The 20,635-nt window shown below is 42.8% G+C and overlaps 1 protein-coding gene across 1 annotated transcript in view; it reads right to left on the minus strand.

Annotated features, from left to right (window-relative positions):
* Positions 1-3,924, minus strand: part of LOC140153631 (mitogen-activated protein kinase kinase kinase 10-like) — a 173,390-nt gene extending 169,466 nt beyond the window's left edge. The window contains 3 exon segments of the mRNA XM_072176426.1: positions 2,727-2,852; positions 2,855-3,099; positions 3,101-3,924. Of these exon segments, the coding sequence (XP_072032527.1) occupies positions 2,727-2,852; positions 2,855-3,099; positions 3,101-3,486 (757 nt within the window). The 5' untranslated portion in view covers positions 3,487-3,924.
* Between the last annotated feature and the right edge of the window lie 16,711 nt (positions 3,925-20,635).

The following is a 20,635-nucleotide window of genomic DNA, read 5'->3' on the forward strand; positions in this document are numbered from 1 at the left end:
AGTCATGGAAAACCTAAAATAAAAGACCCCTCCTGTGTCATTTGTTCTGGATAGGACACATTTTTTAACACATAATAAAGCATACTTTAACTTTAGAAATAGCTGCATCAATATTATTGCATCAATATTATTGCATAAAAGATCCCCAGCATTTAAAATCCACTACAAACAGGGTTAATATTCTGGTTAAATTAGGAATATTGCAATTTTTAGCTAACCGAAATTCAATGCAGAATAATATCATATGTGTTCTCAACAACTGGACAATAATTTGAACACTAAAGTGGTTTGTAAGCATAATTTGCAATAAAATGCAAAAATTTCTTGTGGGTTTGGCTCTTTGAAATTTTTATTTTTTAGTTTGTTTACCAATTCATGGAAATGACATAATTGTGCTGGAGAGGACATTTGTTAAATTGCAAACAGAATCGTGGATACAGGCTTGCAAAAATGCAACAAATACCAAATAATGTGCCACCTTGGTAGAAGGAAGACCACTCTTCCTCTACAAATTTCACATTCTATGATATAATCCTTCTTATTTCAACAATTAGTAATTAACTTCAGTTCTGGAGAGGACAAATTTTTAACGCGGAACTGTGGTATCAAGAACAAGTGGTCTACTGTATGTAAAATAAATGAATTCCTCAATCAGTGCCCTGTCCCATCAATTGGTAATATAACACAGATTATACAGGTAGGGTAAGGGTTTATATTTCCTCTTTAATGTTAACAAAAATGGAGGCATGAATTGGAGAGGACACTCATTTTTTTATTTAACATAAAATGCCAATTTTGCAAGAATCTCTGAATTTTAACATTTTTGCACCAATTTTCACCATTCAACTTGCATGATGTTCCACACATATCATATTTTCATTGCAACAAGCACATTGCCATAGAATGTACCTAATTTTTCAAAGAATTAATTCAGAATACATGGGCAAAATGAAATGGGACTCCAAAATTGGGTTAAAAATGTACCTTTTGGCAATTTTTTATAAAAAAAATAGACAGAATTCTGTAAAAATGCTCATGTAGCTTGTAGTTTGTGGCATACTTAGAATTAAGTTAATAACACTGCATTATCACCCTAATTATATCAACCAGATATGATAAAAGCCATTTTGTGAACGTGTCATTTATAATGAAATAGCCCTTAACACTTTACAACCAAATCAGGGAAATCATAGTATGACATTGCTAAAAGTGAGTACTGTACATGATTGGTATGATTTTTAAGTGTTGAAGTACAGATTTCAATTATATTATATTAGGTCTCAAAAAGTTATTTTGTTGACTTGGTGCACTGGTGCTCATTATGTTAGAGCAGTTGAACACCAATTTTCAATGGACATAGTCAATGATTACCCTAAGACAGAGAAATTTAAAAAGCACTCGGACGCAAAATATGCATGCATGTTGGCAATCAGACACGACAAGATTTTTGTTGTTGTCGTGTCCGATTCCAAACCAACAGTGAATATATCATCGATTAATCACGCCCGAAACCCGTGAAGGCGACAAATCCCATTGGTTTCCGGGTCCAGCCAAACAACACAAAATATCGGCATGACAATGACTGACCTCTGACCCGGTAAACAATAACATGGAATCGTCCAATTCTCAGCAATGGTAAATGAGTTTAACTTGTTAAACTTTATTTCAAAATTCAATGTCAATTTTCAATATTTTTTTTAACATCATAACAGCTTACTCAAAACTTCATGTAGCAACTGCAGGCATTAAATGCTGTCAAAGGGGCACGCCATGATTCACAGCATCGGCCTCATTCCCCAACTTACTACATGCATGTGTACATTTGTAAGTTTTCTTCCACTCCAAATTTGGTCAAAGACATCCAATTTGTATTTTCTGTCCGTCAACAGGCAAAAATTACTTGACATTGGGACAATGCAATACACACAATTAATTAGACGCTACTCACAAATTTATTCAATGTTCGAATCAACTTCAATTTTGGAAATATTTACCTTCTTCTTTGTGAAATAAAAGGATACTGGAATCACAAAATAGGGACTTAATGTACCGGTATTAGGTGCATGAAAGTCAATTCCGAGTTTATCGTCACTTTTTTTTTCCAGGTTGGTGAGGTGACTTTTTCATTTTCATTATTTCATCAGATATCATTAATTGACTTAATGTGTGTTGATTTAAAGCCAAACTCATAAATGTGATTTATAAACATGTTTTTTTTATATGGGTAGGGACCAGAGGGACTAAAAAAGTTACAAAAGAGCCTGGTTTTGCTTCCAAGTTATGAATTTACATGTTTTACAAACAAAAATATATGTTCCAATTGCTAAAACTGGTGAAATCACTGATACTTTGAAAATAATGAATTATTTTGGCATTTTGAAAATGTGATGCGGGTATTTTGGTTTCCAAAAAGTGGCGCTGGCGGGGACGATAAACTCGAATCGACTTTCCACGCCCTTAGAATACGGTTAAATACCCATTTAATCTCAATCAACCAATGTTGATGTGAATGCCCTCTGTAGGCTGTCAAATTCACTTGTCAAAATGTAAATATTTATGTCTTGTACATAACATACCATGTACATGTACATGTTCCATAGTCCATACATAAACACTGTGGACACATTTGCATGTATGTACATATATCTACACGGTACTGACAGTACTAGAGAAACTAGAGAAAGCAAAACAATAATTTTGAGCACATTTGATGAAAGTTTACTTACCATTGCTTGACTTGAGATCCCTGTGAATGAGTGGAATTGGTGCTTCCCAGTGCAGATAATTCATTCCACATGCAATCTGATAAGCCCAATCTACCAGAATATGAGGGGGTAATGCCAGCCCCTCTTACTGCTTATCACTCGATTCAACGCCCCGCCTCGTGCATATTCCATGACTAGACACACATTGGGTTCCTTCAAACATGCCCCTTTCAGGGATATGATGTTAGGATGATCAAGCAGGCCAAATAGTTTGGCTTCTTGTGAAACATCTGTAATCGTCTCACTGATATCTTCTTCCGGGTCACCTCTTGCGGCCTTCACGGCCACTTCTTCACCTCTCCATGTGCCTCGGTACACCCTGCCAAATCCCCTACCCGATTATCTCCTTCAAGGCGATATCATTGTAATCGATCTCATTAACACCATAGTTGGTATTCTTCTGCAGCAACACATGGGGCAGACTGACAAAGTTACTAGGGAAAAACCCAATTTTATCTTGCACTTTCCCTTGCCACCAACCATCATCTCCCGATATCTCCTTAGATATAACTTCCACTAAGTCCCCTCTTCGTAATGTTAATTCATCTTCAGCAGTAGCCTCATAATCATAAATACATGTACAAAGACTAGTTCCTGCATCCTCTAATGGGCCATCACCACTGGCACCTGAGGAGGTTGATTTTGTGGTACAGGTGCTACTAACAGCATCTTGGCTAGACATCTCGGAAAAGGAGTACACCTCCTCCCCGACTGGGGACATTCAAAGTGAACACTCACAGTCTCACCAATTTTTGTTTCTGAACAGTTGTACATACATAAATCACAATACATACAAATTTGAATATCGTGTGTGAAGTTTACACAATGTACGGTTCGGTTATTTGGCTTCATTTCATTGAGAACACTGCAATTATTTTAGCACCCAAATCTATTATTTACAACTGAGTGAGAAGCGAAATACCGTAATGTGGGGACGGGTGTTGTCGTACACGGGTTCGCAAAAAATAGCTCAACTTTACAGCTCCGTAAAAGGAATCCTAGAACAGCTGGCGCGTATATTTAACATCCAGTGCATCCTGAAAACTTGAAAGATTGGTAGTGTTAAGAATCCCAATGCATCGAAGTCCTGTTCGGTGCAATTTTTGCCATGGAATTCCGCAACGATCGCCGTTCCATCGGACGGAACTACGCCGGCCATCTTCCATGTCATCAACGTACTTTGACCCCGTGACACCTGTACGAAGGAACTCATTACGCATTTTAAGGAGAGGGCGCACATGGTCGCCGGCGACAGGTTTTGGGTGGGTGTGGTGATCATTTCCCGTTCCAATTCGACATTGACAATCGACAGGTGTAGGGGTGGGTGTGTATCGAACTCTCTAAACATGCTAACAAAAAATTTTTTAAATAAATAAAAAATAAATAAAAACACTGAGATTTCCCATCTGCATAGCTTTATTTAAATGATTATGTATGCAAGAGAAATACCTAATGACAATTTTAATGATTGGCTTATCCTCCACTTTCTTAGACAATTTATCATAGGCCCTAGCCCCTACACAAGTCTTACTTTTCCACTTTGATCAGTGTTGATAAATAAGACATAAGGCCTACCAACCGGTAGTAGGCCTAAATAAAATAAATGAAAGTCTGATTGCATAAGTTGCATGTTGATGTGAAGTTTGTGATTCATCATGCAACCGAAGAAAACCACATATGCATATGCAACTCGACTTGATGAATTTTGAGGGTTCATAATATGCAGTGTCCGTTTTTCCTATTTAGTGCACAGCGCTCCAATTGATGATTGACCTTTAGCTCACTCACTGTACTGTAGGTAGGCCTATTAGCAATAGACTAGTTAGTGGGCTGGAGGGAAAACCCTTCACCCAATAATAGCCACTAGCTCACATGTGAATTATATAATGTTCATCCTTAACATACTACAATTTGAAGTAAAAATGTCACGGGAAAGCTGTTGTCGAGCTGTTTTTCCGAAAAGAGTCTTCCAAAATTTCATAACAGTCGGACGTGTAATTTTAATGGCAAATTGTGCTCAAATTTTGCATAAAAGATGAGTTCGGCATAACTTTCAACAATGGAACAGTTCAACTGGATTCTCGCGCACTATTGCACTTTTTTTTTTACTCACCCTATAGGTTGGAGAGCTAGAGAGAGGGTCGAAGGTGTTGATAAAGAGATAAACTCAAGAAGCATCAGTTTGTTATATTATTCTTCTCAGTGTGACACACCCTGCACAGTGGCGTACCGTGGCTGCTCCTACCCCGGGGGCTGAAGAAAACAATTTTGCCGCCCCTCGGCTTCCTCAGCATTTTTTTTCGGTGGTTTGAAAAAGTGAAGAGCTAGCGCCCTAAAAGCAACACATTTTGATGTAGATCTAGTACAATTTTTTCAAAACTTTTTATACTTTTTCTAATTTTTCCGCCCTTTTTCATTACTAATTCTTTTTGCCGCCCTTTTTCTTCTGCCGCCTCTTCGTTTTGCCGCCCCTTCTTCTTCTGCCGCCCTTCGTTTTGGCCACCCCCTGCTTTTATCCCGGGGGCCCCCAAGTATAGGGAAGTGTTATAGCATTTCATTGAAAGTAAGCTATACGGTAGATAGCATAAATAGATGGCGCTATGATATAGTTACAAGACAATGGGTTTTAGAATTATTTTGAGTTTATTTTCTCAACCACAAGGATGGAATAATAATTATATAACAAAAATATATGAGTTACATAGCAAGATTTAAAAATAAATCCTAGATGCTCAAGCCGCAATGCAAAAACATTAGAAACTAAATTAAAAACTTGAAAATATAATAATTGTATAATAGGCCTAGATACCCAGCAAACACAAAACGTTTTCGACATCATTCGCAAAAGGTTATAAAAGGTTGCCAGAAAACGTTTAAATGTCGGGTTATATAAAGGTTATATTAAGAGTATAAAACGTTTTCATAACCTTATAAAACATATTTTGATAATGTGACGGGATTCGAAATATTAAATATTATAAAGTAGTATCCTTTAATTTTGCTATCCAAATCACGTAGTGCGCCTTTTTAAAGGCGAATTTTCGTTTTGCATTACGTCATTATCAATCAATCAATTAACTGGTAATACGCCTCGCTGATTGGCTGCTTACCACGCGGTCTCGCTGGAGTGGAAATTTCCCCACTCCGGTGATGATCGTTCTAGGTAATTATATTTCTCTTGTTCTTTCGTTATTCTTTCATTATTTTGATTCTTATAAATAATACTAGGAAGTAAATCCTTCCAACTCAACTTAGATTATTATGTATAGAACACGTAGAGGTGATTTGGGAGTCATGAAATTAATTTTAGGATGTATTTTGAGCAATTTTGTGTGAGCAATTCGGGTGATGCTTTGTTGTTTTATTTTCCGTGTGCGTGTATACGGAAAGCATAGCATCTCTGCACATTTCTTGTCGTTTTGGCCACAAATTCACCCCCAAAATCATGCTTTATCGTGTTCGTATTTCAAAATCATATGTTCTAAACAATATAGTATTCTTTGCTGCTCATGTTGGTATATAACAGGATTTTCTAGGTGAAGCGGAAAGAGAGAAATGACTGATTTAGTTCGTCTATCTTAGATTTTTTTGTAATTAGATTTATTTGGGTTCCATTATTTGAGAGATGGCTGACGTACAAGATTGTGCATATCAATGAGGTCAAAGGTATACGTAGTACCGCACAGCGCATTACTGAGTAGCGCATATACATGTACATGCGCTAATTGCGTTACTCGGGTTTTCCCGAATATTATTTTGGATCTTGGATTTAATTAATTATTTGAGATGGCGAGTTGCGTATAATATTAATAGGGATTATTATATTTTCGCGTTGTATTATTTTCGTTTGGAAAATAATACTCTCACTCTCTTTCTCACTTTTCACAATTTATTATGTGTTTATTTATATTGTCTGACTTTTGACATTATTCATGATTATTATTGATATGCAGACATTGTAGCCTCAGCTAAAAGCATTTGTTTAATAACGAAATTATATTTTGTCAAATTATAGAGGCTTTAACATTTGGATCAGAGTATTTATGTGGAACTCACGCAAGTCACACCCAGATACTAGTTTAGATCAATTAGGTCTTTATTATGAAACATGTCATGTACAGGGCCTATGATCTTATTTTGGCCTATAAATTGTGTGAAGTATATTTAAATATTCATGTATTTTTATTTTTATAATATGTGGATGTTAAGTGCTCACGGAAAGTTATTGGTAAGATGATATGGTATATTTTTATCATTGTTATGTGTGATTTCAACAGACATTGTGTTGTGGTTACGTGCACGTGTATGTTGCTTTTCAGTGCGGGAGAGAGAGAGGAGCACGGAGCAAGGAGCACGGATCCATAAAAGAGGAGGAAGTCCAAGGGGCCCATGCAGTAGCGTGGCGCAGCCCAGGACACATCATCGGGGAATGTAGAGAGAGGAGGTCTGGGGGCCTAATTACTGCGGAGAGTAGCATTTGGAGAGTTAAGGGTAGTGGAGAGGAGGAACACGTCGGGTAGGACTGGTGTCCTGGTTCTACGTGGACTGGTGTCCTGGTTCTACGAGGACTGGTGTCCTGGTTCTACGTGGACTGGTGTCCTGGTTCTACGTGGACTGGTGTCCTGGTGCGACGTGGGCTGGTGTCCTGGTGCAACGTGGGCTGGTGCCCTGGTACTGCGGGTATTTGGAGGAGAGTTGACTAGCCCGAGTTGGGTGATGGAGGAGTTTGACTAGTCCGAGTTGGGTGATGGAGGAGTTGACTAGTCCGAGTTGGGTGATGGAGGAGTTGACTAGTCCGAGTTGGGTGATGGAGGAGTTTGACTGGTCCGAGTTGGGTGATGGAGGAGTTAGTCGGTCCGAGTTTTGAATGATGGAGGGCTTGAGCTTTGAGTGATGGAAGTAGTTGACCAATCCAAATGCTGAGTGATGGAGGTAGTGACAAGGCCTAATGGTATAGTAGGGCCTAATGGTTTGTATAGTGCTATTGTTTATAACACATAGTCTGTTGAAATCTATATTGTTACCATGTCGTAATTTTAAGAGTGATGATGCATAGAGATATATACGTCATGTATCGTAAAGATACATACGTATGTCATCTTTATGTATTGTTGAAAATCTGGTCTGCACCTAGAGAGGGCCTCTATGTGCAAATTTTCAATTGCGTTCAAAAACTTAGCTGTATTTGTCAAAATATTAGTATGTGCCAATGCATACTGGTATGTCATTTGCATGTATTATACCTATTGGCATGCGCCGCGTGGGGCCATGCTGCCCAATTTTTCGTATGCCAATAGGTAGTTGTGTTTTATATCATATTTGTCAAACTTTGTGATGATACTTTGCCACTACATGCTTGCATGTCGTACGCAAGTGTCGTCGATATTAGCATGGCGCTTCGCGGGGCCGCTATGCCCAAATTTTCATTTTGTACTAAATAACTTAGATTTTTGTAGGCCTAACATGTTATATAATTATATTAACACATTTTTCTTATTTGACTCCGGTGATGATCGTTCTAGATTCTGGTGTGGCGTATTTTAGCATGTTAAATTGGCCCGGGTTTACCAATCAGACTGTTGCCGTTGTGTAGCGTGTTATTGGTGGTACGGCAACTTGTGTTTACTGTTACCTGCTGCCCGGTTACTGTGACGTGTGAAACAGCCTGCTGGCCAGATTGAAAGCTAGTGTTGATTAATATGTGAGATGGTATTACTTTGTGGAGATAAAGTATATTCTGGAAGCCGTAGTATGTAATACGGATAAGACAAGTGCCACGAATAAATCAGTATACATTGTTGAAGTAAAACAAGATATCACTGTAGTTTTCTTTGAGGTCCATCACAGTCTCCTCCAGTGCATAGCCGGATTCTAGCTCCGGCAAGCCCACCTATAAAGCCACTTGCTAAGTACCTAGCCGCTCGGTCCCGTCACAAGTGGTGGCAGCGGTGGGATTTGTTCTGAGATTAGGAGGAGTTGTGAGTTAAATGGACCCAGAAAACTGCGGGGATGTAAACGGAGAGTAACAAGTTGAGCAAGTAGTAAACCCGAAGTCGTGGAAGACCGTGAATTCAAAGAGAGGTGGAAGAGCAAGTTGAAGTAAAAATAGAGGAACAGTGAGAGTATTGAGCAATGTCGGGAAGTGAAGTAGGAAAAGATGGAGGTAGCCCTGGATGGAAGGAGAAGTGGGAAGGAGCTCGGCCCGGTGATAGCAATGCATCAGAGTTAAAGTTAACGGAGGGCAAGGTTGAACCAGAGCAACGGGAGGAGGCAGGTAGTAATGAAAGTGATATTGAGAGTGAGTCCGGGAGTGGTTCAGGCGCTGTCAGTGACTCTGATATGTGGGATGAACCTGATGATAGAGGGCGAAAGGCTGCACGTTCTAAGAATATAACTCGGAAACGAAGGGATAGTACTTCTGAGGAAGGGAGACGGACTCAGAAGAGAGAAGTAGAACGGTTGCAAAAGAGAGGCAGAAGAAGGACTCGAAATGTGTCCGAGGAGGAAGCACCTGGTAGTGATGCAGGGGTTGAGGGTGATGGTGCTAAACAGGAGCGCAGAGGGAGACGGTACAACCTTAGATCTAGGGGATCTGAGAAGATGGCTTCAAGGTTGGAGGCAAGTGAGGATGTTGACTCTCGAGAGCAAGATGCCCTGAAGAGAACAGCGAGCAACAGGCTTGATGTGAGTAGTAGAGATTTGGACCGAGAGTTTATGGAAAGATATCAACGTCATGAGTCGAAAGAAGCAGAGATGGATAGGGTCAAACGCGAGTATGAGAAGGAACTCGCGGATTGGCGATGGGAGGTGGAAGTGAAGCGAAGAAGTGTTGAGGATGAAAAAAGGGCTTTTGAGGAAGCAGCTCGGGATGCCCAAAACCTGGAGATGGCACGCAGGGAACGGGAAAGAGAACAAATGGAGGAAAATGCACGGGCAGAGCGTAAGATGCAGAAATTTGAGGCTGAAGCCCAAGTTAAGAGACAGGAAAGGCAAAAGAGGAAACAGGAAATGCAAGAGGAGGAAGAGGAAGGGGAGCAGGAGTTACAAATGATGGATCAAAAAATACGGGTGATGAAACGGGAAGCACGAGAGAGGCAGGAGAGAATAAACCAGTTCCAAGATAGTCGAAGAGAGCAGGAAGAGTGTGAGAGGGTGGAACGAGAAATGGCGAGAAAACGCGAAACACAGCATGAAGAGCGGCAGTGGAAAGACATGCAAGAATGGGGAAAGAACACCAAAAGTCAGGCATTCCAATTGGAAATGTCGCAGAAGGCGAGCGAAGTTGAAAGTGCTATACGTGAAGCCGAATTGCGGGGGGTAGAGTTGCGAGCACTGCAAGACAGGGAGTGTGAGCAAAAGTACGGGCCTGTGAATATGGCATGGCCATCCAGAGACGGGGTGGAAGTAGGCTGTCAGACCGATGATTCCAATTCAGGAGAAGAAGTGAGACGGCAGTCTAAGAAACAAGGTCGGCAGAATAGCAGAAAAGGACTGCGCCAAGGGCACAAGGATAGTGACACTGCAGAGCAAAGCCAACCGCCCCTCTTAAGGCGTGATAAGAGACTGAAGGGGAAAAGCCAATTTGAGGCCAAGTTTGGATCCCTTTCGGAAAAGGCAAAAGAAAAGGACACTCTGTATGGCCGAGAGGCTAAGTCAGGTCAAGCTGTAGAGAAACAGTCTAAGAAGCAGAAGAATAAGGTAAAAATATGTTCGAAGAAGTCACAATTGGCTAGCGAGACTGAAACTAGCAGTGAAAGTGAATCGGAGTCTGACTTTAGGCCAAAATCGTCTCCCAAGAGAGCATTGGTGTCAAAGAAGAAGAAAGCGATAGAAGTAGAGAGTGAAACTGAGAATAGCGATAGCAGTGGGAGTGACTCTGACACATTGTCAGAAAGTGAAGGCAAGCGTAATAAAGTCAGCAAAAAGGCTAAGAAGAACACGTCAGCGGTAAAGCTTCTGAGAGAGTCCAAGGGGTCTAGCGACGATGAGAATAAAGCTTCCTCAGGAGTAAAGTCAAATAAAAAGAAGCCTTCAAAGGGGAAGAAGTCGCGGGGAAGGAAGAAAAATAAACCTGAATTGACATCGACGGACGAGTCAACCCGTGCGGACGACACAGTTAAGAAACGAGGAAGTATGAAGCCCCAAAGTTCAATGGGAAAGGCTCGTTTAAGGACTTTGCCGCCCAGTTCGATGCGTGTAGAGACTACAATGGCTGGTCAGATAGGGAGGCAGCCTTCCAGATGTTTTCTTGTTGCCAAGATGAGGCACTGGCCACGCTGAATGTGAATGATATTAATCCACGTGAGGCTCGTTATGCTAAGGTGGTGAAGGTACTTAAACGAGAGTTCGGCCCACGTGAGTGTCCCGAGAATTACTTCCTGTCTCTGTCTCGGCGTGAGCAAAAGCAAGGAGAGAGCCTCCGTGAACTGGGGAAGCAAATAAAAAGACTTGTGGAGTTGGCGCACCCGAAGTCTGAGAAAGCGGAGAAAGATTACATCGCCAGAGAGCATTTCAAGAGGGCGATAGCTGATACAGAGTTGCGCAAGGAACTCTTCCGGTCGACCCCTAAAACTCTGGTGGATGCTATAGGGCTTGCTGAGAATGTAGAGTCATTCTGCAAGACAGAACAGACCAGGGGTCGTGGGAAGCAGGTTGGCTATAGTAGAATAGCAAGTGAAGAGAGAGACTACTCACCCAGAGATTCTGAAGTGAGTGAGTTGATTGCGCGTGTGAGCGAGATGGAGCGTGATTTGAGGTCAGTTAAACAAGCCAGACCTGAAGTTGCCTCTGGTAGGGTAGAGAGGAGTGATAGTCTTGGATACCAAAGCCAAGATGAGATGGTGAGGGTCTTGCTAGAGAAAGTGGAAGGAATGGAGAAGACGATGAGTGGTGTGAGCCAAGAGCCAGTTAATAAGAGTCCTCGGCCATCTCCTGCAACAAAGTCACAGCAACCACCGCCAAATGGTAGAGTGAGTCCGCGTTCTCCAGCTCGTCAAGACTCCCCACGGAGATGTTTCAAATGTGGAGAGCCAGGGCATATGCAGAGGTCCTGTCCCCAGCAAGCTGGTGGAAGGGTAGACCAGTGGAGTGAGTGTCGCAATTGTGGAGGCCGTGATCATAATTGGTGGCAATGTGAACGCCCGTTGGCATGTTTTGAGTGTCATCAGGAAGGACACATGTATCGGAATTGCCCTGCAAGATGGCAGGGAAACGAAATGAGGCCAAACCAAAGGTCCTGGGGGAGGCCACCTATGAGGAGGGACCAAGGCTGAGACCGATGGCGGGCGTACCAACCAATTTGCGAGACAGGGGAACAATCAGAGTCAGACACCGGGGAGACCGAACTTCTCACGGACATAAGAGAATTCGCCTTGGGGATAGGGGAGAATGAGCCTGGGGAAATAAAGGATCTATGGGTTTCAACTGTCATACAGGGAGAGAGAGTAATGCTTTGTGTTGATTCAGGGGCCTCTAAAGTAACATTAACACCAGAGCAGTACCGTCAGATCCCGCAGGCGAGACGACCACCATTGAAAGAAGAGAAGGTATACTTGAGACAGGCTGATGGGTCCAGAGTACAGATAATGGGATCAGCCTACATGGAAGTGCAAGTTGGTAGTCATGTTGAGAGTGTGCCAGTCTACGTTGCACAAGTCAGTGATAACTTGCTGGGAACGAATTTTCTGAGGAAGTGCGGAGCTAAAATAGATTTTGATAGTCTGCAGCTGATAATTCGTGGCGAGAGAGTGGATTGTCGCACAAAGGATGACAAACCATTGTATTCAAAGCTGGTTACGTCATCAGAAATTCGTATACCTGCAGAACATGAAATGGTGGTCCCTGCATGCTTGGCTGGTAACAGGAGAGGTAGCATGATGTGCTTGGTGGAACCCATAGATCAGGGGATAGAAGATGATGACTTGATGGTAGCCCGAGCCGTAGTAGACGCTAGCTCGGAAACCATACCAGTGAGAATTATGAATTTGGGCTCAGAAGAAAAGGTGCTTAAGGCAGGAAAGGTAGTTGCCCGTTTGCTCCAGATTGAGGAAGAAGATGTTGAGGTCGAATGCGAACAGTCGGTTCGCAGATGTGAAGAAGTGGGAGCGGAAGTGGAACTTCCAGAGCACCTGACAGAGTTGTATGAGCGATGTGCCACTGACTTAGAACCTGAGGGGAAGAGACAGATCTTCGAGTTGCTTGTCAAGTATCAGGACATATTCTCGAGGGGCGAGTATGACATAGGGCGTACCAAGTTGGTCCAGCATAGCATTGACACACAGGGTGCCCAGCCTATTAGACAGCCATTGAGACGCTCTTCACCTGAGCAGAGGACTGAAGTTGAGAGACAGGTGGCTGAGTTATTAGACAAGGGTATGATACAACCTTCTGATAGTCCGTGGGCAAGTCCGGTGGTTCTTGTGAAGAAGAAGGATGGGTCAAAGAGGCTGTGTTTGGATTACAGGAAATTGAACGAAGCTTCCGTCAAAAGCGCTTACCCGCTCCCGCGGATTGACGACTCGCTCGATGCGCTAGGAGAGGCGAAGTTCTTTTCTACTTTGGACCTTGCGTCAGGCTACTGGCAAGTAGAGCTGGACGAAGATGCCCGTGACAAGTCTGCATTCAGGACAACAAGTGGCCTGTATTCCTGGAATGTACTTCCCTTTGGGCTGTGCAACGCACCTGCCACGTTTGAGAGGTTGATGGACAATGTGCTGGCAGGCCTGCGTTGGGAAGCGTTACTGGTCTACCTAGATGATGTCATTGTATTTGGCCGTACAATTGAAGAGTCCCTGACAAGGTTGTCCTCAGTGTTTGACAGATTTGGAAGTGCAGGGTTAAAGGTCAAGCCAAGCAAATGTTCCCTACTACAGAAAGAGGTCCGGTATTTGGGACATATTGTGTCCGAGAAGGGGATACATACCGACCCAGACAAGATAGAAGCCGTGAAGGACTGGCCGACACCAGTTACACAGACACAGGTCCGTAGCTTCCTGGGACTAGCGTCATATTATCGGCGATTCATACGTGATTTTGCTGATACGGCTGCACCATTGCACAAGTTGACGGAGAAAAGTGCCAAGTTCGAGTGGAACGAAGATTGCGAGAAAGCCTTTGGCACATTGAAGGAAGCATTGATAACGGCACCAGTTCTTGCTTACCCTAAATCAGCAGGACAGTACATCCTGGACACAGATGCAAGTAATTTTGCAATCGGTTGTGTACTGTCACAAGAGCAAGAAGGGGAAGAGAAGGTGATTGCATATGGTAGCAAGTCACTGAAGAGGGCTGAGAGAAACTACTGTGTGACGAGGCGAGAGCTGCTAGCAATTGTGGAGTTCTTGAAGAAGTACAGACATTACTTGGGAGGGGGCCAAGTGAAGGTGAGGACAGATCACAGCTCCTTAAGGTGGCTGTCGAACTTCAAGAATCCGGAAGGCCAACTCGCCCGGTGGTTAGAAGTTGTGCAAAGCTTCGATCTCTGCCTTGAGTATCGCCCTGGTAGGCGTCACCAGAATGCAGATGGCTTGTCCAGGCGCCCATGTAAACAGTGTGGTCGATGGGAAGGGCAGATGGCCAAAGAGGCAGAAGAAAGCCAAGGACAGGAAGCAGAAGTTGAGGCTGGGTTAATAGAAACAAATGAGATTCCTACGGCCACGAGTGAAATTGGGACCCAGACAGAGCCAGAACTCGAGCTGGGAAGTCATGAGGGGGCTGAGATTGCCCAGGTCAGCACTGAGACCGAGTATGGCGACAGTGAAGAGCACACTCCGGTGATTGAAGGAGTTGGTGTTATGCAGGACACACACGGGACCGAAGCAGTAGAAAACAGTGACACCAGTGACACTGAAGTATGGCTCAGGCGTCTCACTACCATGCCTGAAGTTTCGCTGACTTCTATCCGAGAAGCTCAAATGGCTGATGAGACCATGTCACCCATTATAGTGTTGAAGGAATCTGGGGGTGAACGACCCAAATGGGAAGACGTTGCACATCAGTCAGCTGCACTAAAGACATACTGGGGCCAGTGGGACATGTTGACGGTGAAAGAGGGCGTCCTTCTGAAGCGATGGGAAAGTGACGATGGCAAAGAATTCAAATGGCTACTAGTGCTTCCGAAGTCACTAAGGAGGAAGGCACTTGATGCACTGCATGCATCGAAGACTGCAGGCCATTTGGGTCGAGAGAAAACCTTACCAAGGCTGCGAGAACGGTACTACTGGGTTGGTATGAGCGCTGATGTCAGAGTTTATGTGCGGCAGTGCGTAGACTGTGCCCGTAAGAAGAACCCTCCGTGCAAACGTCGAGCCCCGTTGCAGCAAACCCGTGTTGGAGCCCCTCTAGAGCGAGTGGCAATCGATGTCCTAGGGCCCCTTACAGAGACTCACCAAGGAAATTCATATGTCCTTGTGGTAGGAGACTACTGGACTAAATGGATGGAGGCATACGCCATACCTGACCAGCGTGCTGAGACAGTAGCAAACAAATTAGTGCATGAATTTGTGTGCCGGTTTGGAGTTCCCCTGGAACTGCACTCAGACCAAGGGAGGAACTTCGAGTCAGAAGTTTTCAGTGAAATGTGCAAGATACTGGGCATCACCAAGACAAGAACTACCCCTTATAACCCGAAGTCTGATGGTTTAGTGGAGAGGTACAATCGTACCATAACCAATGCAGTGTCGCTGATGTTGTTGCCACTACAAGACCAGAAGGAGTGGGACAAGTGTCTACCCTATGTGGGCTTTGCATATAGATCAAGTGTACAAGCATCTACCGGTGAAAGCCCTAATATGATGATGTTAGGACGTGAAGTATCCGCCCCAGTTGACCTAGTGTTTGGTGCAGTGCCTGGAGAAGGAGAATGTGCAACTGACTATGCAGAAGAGTTGAGAGAGAGAATGAGAGGTGTACACGAAAGGGCTAGGCATGCTCTTGAAGCGAGTAGTAGACGCCAGAAACGGAACTATGACCGCCGAACACGAGATCCGATCTATAAAGAGGGTCAGTTTGTGTGGCTGTTTGATGTCAAGAGGAGACCTGGCTTGTCAAAGAAACTAACACTGCCATGGGAAGGGCCCTACCTAGTGGTGACAGCATTATCGGATGTCACCTTCCGCATACAGAAGACGGCCAGAAGTAAACCAAAGGTTGTGCATGCGGACCGCCTCAAACCCTATGAAGGACCAGAGCTGGAACCATGGGTCTTCGAAGCTCCAGTCCCGGCGGAGAAACAGTCTGAGTTGGAGACTGATGTGTTGCCGGAGGTGGAAGAATCAGTGGGAGCACCAAGGCCAGATGGTCATGTAGTCAATGGGGACAAACCTGTAGAGAGTCAAGGCACTGAAGAGAAGGACTCAAGTACGGAACAGGGCACAGAGAGGCCAAGTATCATAAGGAAACGTCCGATGAGGGCGGAAGAGAAAAGAGAGTCCAGTTCAATCCAGAGGTAGCAGTGCGACACATTCCAAGATGGGGAAAAGGCAATAGAGTCCCAGGGAGTGGACGTATGGTGGAGCAGGTTGGAGATATAGGAGAACCTAAAAGAACACCTAAGGTGAAAGACACATATGGACCCCAAATGTGGGTGGGACGTCGGAATCCAAGCCGAGTCAGACAGAGACCCATTAGGTACCGTTAGCCTAAGAGTAAACCAGGAGAGATTATTGTAAAGTATTAATCCCTTGTATTTTCTTATATTACAGAAATCGACATGGCTTCTAATAGAGCAAGAGTAGATAAAGAATGGGAGAAGGAAAAGGAACGATGGCGAGAAGATTTCCGCCGTGAGTACCAAGTATGGGAGAGAGAATTAAGAGAAAGGGAGAGGAGAATGAGTCAGGCGGAAGGGTACTATCAGCACTGGATGGAAATGAGGAGACATGAACGTTGGCAGTGGGAGATGGAGTTAATGGAAAGAGAACGGAGGGTCAGTGCGCAGGAAAACGAGTTGGGTATGCTGGAGCGGAAATTAGAAAGAGCAGAAAGGAAGTTAAAGAAACAGCAAGAGCGGGTAGAAAGGAAGGAACATGAGAAGCGACAATTGGACAGGAAGATCGAGGAGGCAGAGGAAGAGATACAGAGACTAGAAGAGCTCGAGCGGCAAATCATGGACCAAGAAAGAAAAGAGAGGGAGGAAGGAGAGTATCGACAGAGTCTAGAAGAATGGTCGCAGCTAGGAGCTGAAGAAGACTAGGGATCTGCTGTCATCAGAAGACCGACTCCATGTTGGACAAAGGATATTTTGGCCTCGGGCATGTCAGATGATCAAGCTGACTACCATTGCCAGGAACTTGTTGGCTTCAGGCATGCCAGATGATTAAGCTGATCTACCATTGCCATGACTGAGTCGGAAGGAGCATAGGACGCTATATATTTAAAAAATGTTGTAGAGTAAAATGTGTATATATATGTGTAGTGTAAGACAATTTCGAACCCCGTTAGTGTTTCAAAGATCACATTTTGACGGAGCGTCAATAATGTTGGGAGGGGGCTGTGTGACGGGATTCGAAATATTAAATATTATAAAGTAGTATCCTTTAATTTTGCTATCCAAATCACGTAGTGCGCCTTTTTTTTTTTTATTTTTCGTTTTGCATTACGTCATTATCAATCAATCAATTAACTGGTAATACGCCTCGCTGATTGGCTGCTTACCACGCGGTCTCGCTGGAGTGGAAATTTCCCCACTCCGGTGATGATCGTTCTAGGTAATTATATTTCTCTTGTTCTTTCGTTATTCTTTCATTATTTTGATTCTTATAAATAATACTAGGAAGTAAATCCTTCCAACTCAACTTAGATTATTATGTATAGAACACGTAGAGGTGATTTGGGAGTCATGAAATTAATTTTAGGATGTATTTTGAGCAATTTTTGTGTGAGCAATTCGGGTGATGCTTTGTTGTTTTATTTTCCATGTGTGCGTGTATACGGAAAGCATAGCATCTCTGCGCATTTCTTGTCGTTTTGGCCACAAATTCACCCCCAAAATCATGCTTTATCGTGTTCGTATTTCAAAATCATATGTTCTAAACAATATAGTATTCTTTGCTGCTCATGTTGGTATATAACAGGATTTTCTAGGTGAAGCGGAAAGAGAGAAATGACTGATTTAGTTCGTCTATCTTAGATTTTTTTGTAATTAGATTTATTTGGGTTCCATTATTTGAGAGATGGCTGACGTACAAGATTGTGCATATCAATGAGGTCAAAGGTATACGTAGTACCGCACAGCGCATTACTGAGTAGCGCATATACATGTACATGCGCTAATTGCGTTACTCGGGTTTTCCCCGAATATTATTTTGGATCTTGGATTTAATTAATTATTTGAGATGGCGAGTTGCGTATAATATTAATAGGGATTATTATATTTTCGCGTTGTATTATTTTCGTTTGGAAAATAATACTCTCACTCTCTTTCTCACTTTTCACAATTTATTATGTGTTTATTTATATTGTCTGACTTTTGACATTATTCATGATTATTATTGATATGCAGACATTGTAGCCTCAGCTAAAAGCATTTGTTTAATAACGAAATTATATTTTGTCAAATTATAGAGGCTTTAACATTTGGATCAGAGTATTTATGTGGAACTCACGCAAGTCACACCCAGATACTAGTTTAGATCAATTAGGTCTTTATTATGAAACATGTCATGTACAGGGCCTATGATCTTATTTTGGCCTATAAATTGTGTGAAGTATATTTAAATATTCATGTATTTTTATTTTTATAATATGTGGATGTTAAGTGCTCACGGAAAGTTATTGGTAAGATGATATGGTATATTTTATCATTGTTATGTGTGATTTCAACAGACATTGTGTTGTGGTTACGTGCACGTGTATGTTGCTTTTCAGTGCGGGAGAGAGAGAGGAGCACGGAGCAAGGAGCACGGATCCAGAAGAGAGGAGGAAGTCCAAGGGGCCCATGCAGTAGCGTGGCGCAGCCCAGGACACATCATCGGGGAATGTAGAGAGAGGAGGTCTGGGGGGCCTAATTACTGCGGAGAGTAGCATTTGGAGAGTTAAGGGTAGTGGAGAGGAGGAACACGTCGGGTAGGACTGGTGTCCTGGTTCTACGTGGACTGGTGTCCTGGTTCTACGAGGACTGGTGTCCTGGTTCTACGTGGACTGGTGTCCTGGTTCTACGTGGACTGGTGTCCTGGTGCGACGTGGGCTGGTGTCCTGGTGCAACGTGGGCTGGTGCCCTGGTACTGCGGGTATTTGGAGGAGAGTTGACTAGCCCGAGTTGGGTGATGGAGGAGTTTGACTAGTCCGAGTTGGGTGATGGAGGAGTTGACTAGTCCGAGTTGGGTGATGGAGGAGTTGACTAGTCCGAGTTGGGTGATGGAGGAGTTTGACTGGTCCGAGTTGGGTGATGGAGGAGTTAGTCGGTCCGAGTTTTGAATGATGGAGGGCTTGAGCTTTGAGTGATGGAAGTAGTTGACCAATCCAAATGCTGAGTGATGGAGGTAGTGACAAGGCCTAATGGTATAGTAGGGCCTAATGGTTTGTATAGTGCTATTGTTTATAACACATAGTCTGTTGAAATCTATATTGTTACCATGTCGTAATTTTAAGAGTGATGATGCATAGAGATATATACGTCATGTATCGTAAAGATACATACGTATGTCATCTTTTATGTATTGTTGAAAATCTGGTCTGCACCTAGAGAGGGGCCTCTATGTGCAAATTTTCAATTGCGTTCAAAAACTTAGCTGTATTTGTCAAAATATTAGTATGTGCCAATGCATACTGGTATGTCATTTGCATGTATTATACCTATTGGCATGCGCCGCGTGGGGCCATGCTGCCCAATTTTTCGTATGCCAATAGGTAGTTGTGTTTTATATCATATTTGTCAAACTTTGTGATGATACTTTTGCCACTACATGCTTGCATGTCGTACGCAAAGTGTCGTCGATATTAACATGGCGCTTCGCGGGGCCGCTATGCCCAAATTTTCATTTTGTACTAAATAACTTAGATTTTTGTAGGCCTAACATGTTATATAATTATATTAACACATTTTTCTTATTTGACTCCGGTGATGATCGTTCTAGATTCTGGTGTGGCGTATTTTAGCATGTTAAATTGGCCCGGGTTTACCAATCAGACTGTTGCCGTTGTGTAGCGTGTTATTGGTGGTACGGCAACTTGTGTTTACTGTTACCTGCTGCCCGGTTACTGTGACGTGTGAAACAGCCTGCTGGCCAGATTGAAAGCTAGTGTTGATTAATATGTGAGATGGTATTACTTTGTGGAGATAAAGTATATTCTGGAAGCCGTAGTATGTAATACGGATAAGACAAGTGCCACGAATAAATCAGTATACATTGTTGAAGTAAAACAAGATATCACTGTAGTTTTCTTTGAGGTCCATCACAGTCTCCTCCAGTGCATAGCCGGATTCTAGCTCCGGCAAGCCCACCTATAAAGCCACTTGCTAAGTACCTAGCCGCTCGGTCCCGTCACAATAATCTAGTGCTCAGCAAACAAAAATGTTTTACAGAAAACGTTTAAATGTCGGGTCGGGTTATATAAAGGGTATAAAAACGTTTTAATAACATTACAAAAACATTCTTGAAAACTTGATACAAAACATTCTAAACAAAAATGTTATTTTGGGGTTGAAAAAATATTTTGCGAAAAATGTTTGCCCAAATTATTTTCAATAACGTTTTCATGACCTTTATATAACCCGACATTTAAATGTTATTCAAAGGTTTTGAAAAAAAACATTTTAAGAACATTTCTGTGGTTGCTGGGTTCAAATATTTTCACATAATGTTATTTAAGTATTGACACAATATTTGGCAAAAATGTTAGCAAAAATAGTTTACAATAACATTTTTTGAAAA

The sequence above is a fragment of the Amphiura filiformis genome, chromosome 5 (assembly GCF_039555335.1).
Source record: "Amphiura filiformis chromosome 5, Afil_fr2py, whole genome shotgun sequence".
NCBI classification, from domain to species: domain Eukaryota; kingdom Metazoa; phylum Echinodermata; class Ophiuroidea; order Amphilepidida; family Amphiuridae; genus Amphiura; species Amphiura filiformis.